General features: G+C 32.4%; 3 protein-coding genes across 7 annotated transcripts; 2 read left to right on the forward strand and 1 right to left on the reverse strand.

Moving 5' to 3' along the window:
* Positions 1-431: 431 nt before the first annotated feature.
* LOC108477253 (uncharacterized) lies at positions 432-3,997 on the forward strand. Of its 4 annotated transcripts, XM_053022569.1 has the most exons (11): positions 433-856; positions 943-1,016; positions 1,176-1,318; positions 1,395-1,441; positions 1,555-1,663; positions 1,996-2,057; positions 2,327-2,441; positions 2,713-2,882; positions 2,969-3,044; positions 3,127-3,442; positions 3,644-3,997. In XM_053022569.1, exons 1-8 carry the CDS (start codon positions 686-688, stop codon positions 2,862-2,864), a joined length of 873 nt encoding a protein of 290 aa, XP_052878529.1. In that variant the 5' UTR covers positions 433-685; the 3' UTR covers positions 2,865-2,882; positions 2,969-3,044; positions 3,127-3,442; positions 3,644-3,997. The 4 variants fall into 4 exon arrangements, with proteins under 4 accessions (XP_017635235.1, XP_052878529.1, XP_052878528.1 ...); XM_017779746.2 differs by having other exon boundaries at positions 432-856; positions 2,722-2,882; positions 2,969-3,442; XM_053022568.1 differs by having other exon boundaries at positions 2,969-3,442.
* Positions 3,241-3,848, reverse strand: LOC108477254 (uncharacterized). Its single transcript, XM_017779748.2, has one exon. The coding sequence runs from the start codon at positions 3,846-3,848 to the stop codon at positions 3,360-3,362; it is 489 nt and encodes a 162-aa protein (XP_017635237.1). The 3' UTR covers positions 3,241-3,359.
* A 1,012-nt stretch (positions 3,998-5,009) lies between the features above and the next one.
* On the forward strand, positions 5,010-6,226 carry LOC108478356 (uncharacterized). Of its 2 annotated transcripts, none has more exons than XM_017780808.2 (3): positions 5,010-5,638; positions 5,735-5,781; positions 5,861-6,226. In XM_017780808.2, exons 1-3 carry the CDS (start codon positions 5,380-5,382, stop codon positions 5,993-5,995), a joined length of 441 nt encoding a protein of 146 aa, XP_017636297.1. In that variant the 5' UTR covers positions 5,010-5,379; the 3' UTR covers positions 5,996-6,226. The 2 variants fall into 2 exon arrangements, with proteins under 2 accessions (XP_017636297.1, XP_017636298.1); XM_017780809.2 differs by having other exon boundaries at positions 5,845-5,920.
* The last annotated feature ends 2,366 nt before the right edge of the window (positions 6,227-8,592 follow it).

Raw genomic sequence — 8,592 nt, forward strand, 5'->3', positions numbered from 1 at the left:
CTAGCTAGATTTTTTTTAAAAGAAATAATAGCTCAATGATTTAAATAAAGAATAGTTTAGTGGTCATTTTTGTAACTTTTTAAAATTGAATGAACGAAATGTAAACTTACTAATAATTTAGTGACAATAAGTGTAGTTTATCAATAGTTTAACTAACCACTTTCTTTAGCATTTTTCGAAAAATCTATGGGACGCTCCGGAAAAAAAAAAGTGTATACCAAAGTTCTAACACTTCGGTTAGAAATTTTGATATTTTTTTTGTACAAGGTATATAATAATTTTTAGCCATTAATACAAATATTTAATATATGTGATGTGATGATTGTTCATTTTATTTTTTAAAAGGTTTCGATCCTTCGAAAATATATCACATTTTTATGAAAAATAAAGCATGGAAAAGTGAAAGGAAGAGTAGTGTATCACTGTTACTCTACTTCTACGTAACTTGGCTCTGGCATTTTCGTGAGCATTTACTGTGCAACGCCTAAACCCTCCCATGCAAAGGAAAACGGCACCGTATTGCTATTGTTTAGTTTTACTGCTACATCTGAAAACCCAAAAGCCAAAACCCAGAAAAAGTGAATTGCCTATCCCTGCTCGTTTTTTCGAGGAAAAAAAGAGAAAGAAATCGAGTTTCCGAGAAACCAAACGGAGCCTGAAGGGTTTTCTTTTTTGTTGCTAGGAAATGCAAAGCTTAGGACCTTTACGACCTCGAAGCACAGTGCTGGTGAAGCGTCCTTGGCTTACTAAACCAATTAACTGGAGAGCACTCTCGTCTATTCCTCCTTCTGATTACTCCAACCAGTCTCGCGGTGGCCTGCCTCGCTTCTTCTCTGAAACTCTTCCTTCTTCCAAGGCAAAATCTTCTCTTTATTCAAGTATTCATCTCTTAACCACCACTCGAAATCTTTTTTCCAATTGTTTGCAAATTTATAAATGCAGGGCGGTGTTATTCGCGTTCAAGGAGATGAATTTTGGCATATGACTAAAGTTTTAAGATTGAAAACTGACGACAGGTACTGCTTGTCATCATTCCATGAAACAATTTCATTTTTCATCCAAATTTGTAACTGTGTTTTTTTTTTTCATTTTATGTACTAAGCTTATAGAAACTCTGGGTTTTGGTGGAGTTCTTTTAATATGTATTTGTTGAATTCTGGCGTATAACTATACAGGGTAGAGCTCTTCAATGGGAAAGGCGGTCTAGTAGAAGGGTTCATACAAAACATTGACCGTTCCTCTATTGATTTTGTGGCTTTGGAAGATCCAAAGCTTGTTCTTCCACAGACCCCACAGTGGCATATATTTGCTGCTTTTGGTAAGTTATCGAGTTACAATAACAAAAATGGAAGTTACAAAAAAGTGGTTCATTTGCTAAATCATTTCCTGTTTAGGTTCACTGAAGGGTGGTCGAGCTGATTGGCTTGTTGAGAAGTGTACTGTATGTCTCATGGAAATACAAACATTTCTACATACATGTATATTTCTTTTTATGTTGGTTGTGTAATTGTGTTACTTTTTTTCACTAATAATATTTTGTTCTCTACATTCTAGGAACTGGGAGCTAGTAGTGTAACACCTTTGCTCACTCAACGTTCTTCTACCATCTCTGACAATCGGGTGGAGAGATTGCAGCGTGTCATTTTAGCAGCAGCTAAACAATGTATGTTTGATTTTACTTGTAATTACTACATGTTTTCTGTTAACTTTACATTTTATTTTCATGTTTGAAGTTAATATTTGCTTCAGTGGAGGTCTAGTTGGGATATATTGCGGTGTTGTGTCTTTTTCTCGTCTTTCATTGCATTTTAGTTTCTTTCTTTTTATCTGTTGTTAGTTATTACTTTAGGTGTTCAATACTCTTGTGAATGTTGATGTTTTCTGCCTTGTATGTATTGTGATTTCTTCTTCTTGTAGGCCAACGGTTGCATGAAATACTCTTGTGAATGTTGATGTTTTCTACCTTGTATGTATTGTGATTTCTTCTTCTTGTAGGCCAACGGTTGCATGAAATGAAACTGAATCATCCCATGAAGATTGATAATCTTATACCTCTTGTGAGTTCTTCCTTTGTTATACTTAAAGCTTTAGTTACTTCATTTGAAAGGTTTTATTTTTCTGATGCTGGTTTGCAGATTTTCACCATATAGCTTTTTTAGCAAGCACCACAAGTTTACGAGTGATTACTGATTCTAGTTCCTTAAAGATAGCTGTTTTTATATATATGCTTCGCATTGTTGTATTCGGGGTTGGTGTAATTTCTTTTTTTACATCCTCCTATATCTTACCCTTAAAATGCATTTTCTCCACTCCTTTTGCTTTATAGGTTGCCAAGTCGAAGCAGTCTTTTATAGCCATAGCAGAAGGTACTCCTCTAGTTAGTGCATTGACTGCAACAACAAAGGAACCTAGTGGGCTGATAATAGTCGGACCAGAAGGGGGTTAGTAATTTAGTATGCACATTATATTAGTCCAATACTTTTGCTGCATTTGCAAGTGTGAATGTCATCTATGGGAGGAAGCTGGCATTCAAATTGATTCTCTGTATAAATATGATAAATAGAAAATAAAGTTGTACTTTCTTATATCCTACTAATTTAAGTTTAGATTGGTTGAGATGACACTGGCATCAATAATTGAGGGCTTCTACTTTCTGCTTTATTTTTGGAAGTGTAAAGACAATTAGTATGACTTGTGGTTCTGATGCTTCAGACTTTACAGAGAAAGAGGTGGATTTGATTACAGAAGCAGGAGCTACAGCTGTTGGTCTTGGCCCTCATCGTTTGCGTGTTGAAACTGCAACTATAGCTATTTTGGCAACCCTTACTCTATGGTCTGGCTCTCAGCAAATCAGTAACTCTTAAGGACTTATGCAGATAGAGGTAGTTCTTATTTTTTTGTCTCTTGCATTGGTGCTGCAACATCTATATCATCTCAGTAACCTTAGTGTCTTCTTAATATGATGAAGATACTGCTGACAGTGGCCGGTAGAGGGAACAAGGAAGAGTACTTGCTTCTTTTTAGCAGAGATGTCAAGTACATTGGTAATTGTCATTTGCCTTCCATTCCTAATCAAGCATATTTTTATAAATTTGTACAAGGGTTAATGTTTTTTTTCACTCTCAGAAAGGGAATGGCTGCAGCTCATTTCATTTAAACTTGACCATGCTCTCTGTGATAATTTATTAGTTTTACACCTTTTTTCACACTTTTTTCTTTTTGTGTATATGTGTATGAATATAGAGAAGCCAATTCCATTTAAGAAATGGATTGATTTAATCCAAAATACTCAATCTAATCAGTCTTTCACACACACACACACACACACACACACGCACACATGTATTAATTGTCCTTCTCTAGAGATACACTATCAGATTCCTTCTACGTGGATACATCAGATCTGCCATAGCAGAAATTTCATCTTCCTCAAAGGAACAAGGTTTGTCCTCATCAATTCTCCCAATCTTTCCAATCCCGACACTATAGCTTCTCCTTCCCATGATAGCTTCTGTTCCCATGGTTCTTCCATTCACCCTTGAGTGTTGTTTTTGTTGCATCTTCTGCTCTACTTTACCATCTATGCCATGCTTAGCTGTCACCCGTAGAAATTGTCTAAACTCTTCACCGTTGTTTGCCACAGAAGAACCGACACTAAAGCTCTTAGGCAAGCGTGGAGCTTCAGGAGGAGTATGACAAACTATCCCTTCACCGTAACCAAGCCTGCCAGAACAATCAACCATATTCTTGATGTACATGTCTCTTGCCTTGCATAAAATTCTGATGGGTAGACGCGCTGTTTTCATCAACTTGCCTCGCTTGTTTGTTTTGCAACCTTTGCTTCTCATTTTTTTAAACCTGCCGTTCCTGTATTAGTTTTCAACCGTGTCGCCAATGATAAAGTCAATCGTAAAACAAAGATAGTATCGGCAATGAACAAATTGCTTGTACTGTTGAAGCAATTAAACGAGGAGGAAATGAAGAGGGTTTATATAAAGGTGGTGTTGGGAATTTGATTACCATATGGACATTTCTTGGAAGTAACTTCGACTCAAAGGTCGTTTAATTGAAACGGTAATTAGCGTGTTGTAAACTACTTGAAATCATCAAACTTCAGCTACTACTGCAATAAAGAAAGATATTAATGGAGACCAAGTAATATTAGAACAGGAAACAAAGGTTTTTTTTTGGAAAGAATCAGACAAACAAAGAGTTTACTAATAATGATCAAAACATAATTTAATGACTTTTTAAGTTGAATTTTTTTGAATAATTCAGTAATTATTTTATAAATTTTTTAAAATTAGAATGATCAAGTAAAAAACCAGTTAGCAAATATTTTTCTCTTAGAGAAAGAGATTGATGTTTGAAATTGACTTCTTCATGGTGAGAATAAGTAAAGTGAGGCTCCAAAGCATTTTAAAGTCAGAGGGGCATAATACTTTTCATCCTTTTGACAAAAATCTGTGTTTATGTATTTATCATATTTATATTAATGAGTTTAGGTGGATAGTTATACATATTTCAAATAATCAGTACAACAATAGAAATTTTCAAAAAATATAATTGATATTGACAGTATTTAATAAAATAAATAATCTATAAATTTATAAATCATTTCATATCAAAATAATTCTATTTTATTTCCAAATACAAAAATGTTATATCATTTCAAAGATTAAATTATTACATATTCAAATAAGTAACCGATTAAAATTTTATGTAAATTAATGATATATAATAATGTTATATGCAAATATAATAATTAATTGGTTTTATGATATCTAAGATTTATTCTTAATTATAAATAATAATGTGTAAAATTGCTTAATTGTAAAAATGTATAATTTCATGATAAATAAGAAAATAAACAATTTCCATAAAAAAGATTAAATTAATCTGTAAAAATTACATAAGACTTTTTTTAGACTTAATTAAATAGGAGATACTTAAATTATACCTTTTGTTTGAGTACAATACTTCAAATTTTCTTTTGGTTAGACTAGGCACTTAAAATTTATTCCATAGCCGGAGTTGTCCCTGCTGTTACATCGGTAAAAAAAAAAAACCGTACGAACAACCGTCTTCTTTTATAAAATGGTGCCAGTTCTTCGTCAAATTGCAACTGATATTGAAGCGAATTAACATTTTAGCAAAGATGAAGGGTACATTGATCCAAATTTACGTGTCTTTCTTCCATCATTTCTTTTTGTCCTTTAGTGTCTTAACAAGGAGAAAGATGTAAATATGAACCGACTGGCGTAGAGCCAAACAACACAAGGAAACCTCATCCTTTTATCTCAATATCCTGAAAACAGAACGAGTGGCTGCCTTCTTCCTTGAGAGAAAAGAAAGAAGACAATGGTGTAAGGGTGTGCAATGGGTTCAATAGCACAAAGTGTTTTAATGGCACTGACTGTAACAGTCAACCAGTTTGCTTCTTCAAACGTGCATGCAGTTCATAGGAAACAAGGCAAATCGCCATCCCCCACTTCTAAACCAAAACCAACCAATACAAAAACAATTACAGCCGCCGCAGCAAACGCTGGTGACACCGGAATTGCAAGGAGAGGTCTCATTTTATCCGCCGTGGCTTCCGCTCCTCAACTCAATGATTCCAGAACCGAGCTTCTCAAAAGTACCGTACCCACTTTTCTTTTGTTCCTTTGGTTTTTTTTCTTTTTTTGTTTGGTAATGTTAAAAAAGACTGAACGAAACAGTAAAAATTTGACAGAGTACTTGAAGAAAACAGAGGAAAACAAAGCCAAGAATGACAAAGAGGTATGCTTCTGAATTGGGATAATTTAAGTAAATGGCCCATTTTCTCCATGATTTGCTTCTTAGTTTTTTTGGTTAGCAGAGAATGGAGAATTATTACAGGCGAAACTACAAGGATTACTTTGAATTCGTTGAAGGGACATTGAAAGGGAAGGACGAGCAGCAGCTAAGTGAAGCAGAAAAGGGTATTCTCGATTGGCTTAAAGCCAACAAATAAGAGATTCAGTCCATCAATCTTTGGACACGTACAGGTTCCAGTTGTTAGATATTTGTAACTCTTAAGTATAATCATGCTGTTTTTGCTGCAAATTGTAGTTTTTGACATTCAATAGATTTCTATTTGGTTATTTAATTTAATTTTGAAATAAATGTAAGAAAAAATACATCACACTCAATTGGTAGGACTCAATTTATAAAAAAAAAAAAAAGCCATAAATTAGTAATTAAATTATTTGAAAGGTATTTTTTAAGTTAAGTGGCTATTAGATGTCTCAACTGCCCGTAAGTTTATAATTTGATTATTCTAATTATTGGTAAGTTTATATTTTGGCCACTCAATTTTTGTATCATTACTCCCTAATCTGATAATCTAAATAATATTAACAACTCAAGCCCCAAACTTTAGCAAAGTCACTATTAACCCCATGCCTCATCTCTAACTTGACCAACTCGTCAACCTTTACTTTTTAACCCACTTACTATTTCCCCTTCGGTCAAAGAGGCTCAAAGTATCGGATTCAGTCAAGAGTTAGCCGGAGAGATCCAAGCAATGGAGGCTTAATCGAAATAAGTTTTAAAGTCTCATTGAGAAGAGGAACATGTCAAAGTCAAGTGACCATTTGATTAGGGCTTCAAGTTTAAATCAACGAAGTTTTAGGCTTCAACGAAAGTTAAACCATAAAGCTAAAAGAGGGAAAGACCTCTGGTTTGGTCTGTTTCCTTTCTAGAGGAAAAGGTTAGGAGATGGCGAGATTATTGGAATACGACTGTGAAGAAGGTCCCCTAAAATCCTAAAACAATCGAATAGTTCAGTGACTAACTTTTAAATTTTTTTTTAAAATTGAGAGGCCAAAGTATAAACTTATTAATTGAGTGACATGTGTAGTTTACCCTATGATGAATAACGAGTTAATAACTATCGGACATCCGTTAGCAACTTAATGACCTAGTGACTTAAACGATAACTTTCAAATAGTTCAATGATCAATTTATAACTTTTTAAAATTGAGTACCAAAATATAAACTTATTAATTGTTGATTGACCTTGGTGTAATTTATCCAAATATAATAGAGAAAAATTAAAGACTTTTAGGATGATATACACTTTTCTTAACGCATTTATGATTTAGTTTTAGAATATATTAGAAGGCCTAAGTACTAAAAAAGCTCCTCTAAAATAATTTAAAAAATCAATTGAGCCCTTCGTTAAAAAGTGCAATCAATCGAACCCTTAATCGAAAGTAACAATCAGTTGAGCCATTGGAATATGGCTTAATTGATTTTAGAGATTGTATAAAATTTTAAATAAATTATAAACAAGATAAAATATGTTAAAAATTTATAAAAGAAGCAACAATTTTAAAATATTTAATCATTTTAATAAATTGTATAAATTTTTATATTTTCCTATTTTATAATTTTTAATAAAATTTTAAAAATTAATAAAAATTATTATTCATTTATGTTTTCCCTCACAAATTGCAATACATCATATCTCAATCTGTCTTTATAAACTTTCCTCGCACCACTTTTTTTCAACCAAAATCATTATTTATCACTTACCTTAAGTTACCAAACACAAAATTCATTATCTTTCAAGTCTCTTACTCGGCACCTCATAAAAATCTAATCACCACCACATTTATAAACTCCCATTAAAGTGAAATCCAAATCTTCTAAACAACAAAAATATAGATCAAATTTGCTGGTTCATTATTAATGTAATTCTTGAAAATATGGATCAAAATTTTTTCCATTTATGAAATTAATTTTTTAATCATAAAAAATGGTATTGAAAAAAAAGAAAAGAACAGATAAAGCACCTACCTTAGTTTTTGAAAATGTTGGGTAGGAAAATGTAATCTTATAGAGAAGTAAACGAGAATACGCATAAGCCACGACTATTTTAAGTACTAAAATTATATTGATTAATATAATAAAATAAAAGGGTATTTTTGAAATTACAGAATAACTAAAATGTTGACAATCCAAACACTAAAACAAGGGAAAGGAAAGGAAAGTAACATCTTTTTCCTTGTTTCGATAGTTTCTTTTGTTTAAGCAAGAGAAAGTAAAGGAAGTTGAATTTCCTTGCTTCCCCTTGAATTACTCAGTTTTTGATTTTACCCAATTTGGGGAAAGAAAAGTGATGTTACTTTTTAAGATATAAAATACATTTTATCTTATTACTTTCCACACAAATTATTTTATAAAAAAATTTTAAAAAATTATTATAAACAATCATTTCGATGTCTAGACACGAGTTTGAACAAGACAATAAACAACGACAAACAACAAATAGAGTAAAGGAGGAGATAGCACACAAAGTTTGTTCAATCCAACTTTTCGAAGCTTCACTCAATGAATAGTTTATTTAATAATTAATCCAACTACTTATTGACGAAAACCCAATCTACTCTCGCATAAAAAATAATTTCAGCCCCAATAAATAATTCTAACCCAAATAATCTCGATCATAACTGTTTAATACTCTCCAATAAAGCCTATGAAAAGAGTGCAAAAATACAAGTAAAAACCAACAGCAAAAATACAAGTAAATCCTTATTTGTTATAAAAAAATAATTTCAAAGATAA

The sequence above is a fragment of the Gossypium arboreum genome, chromosome 12, assembly GCF_025698485.1.
Source record: "Gossypium arboreum isolate Shixiya-1 chromosome 12, ASM2569848v2, whole genome shotgun sequence".
NCBI lineage: Eukaryota > Viridiplantae > Streptophyta > Magnoliopsida > Malvales > Malvaceae > Gossypium > Gossypium arboreum.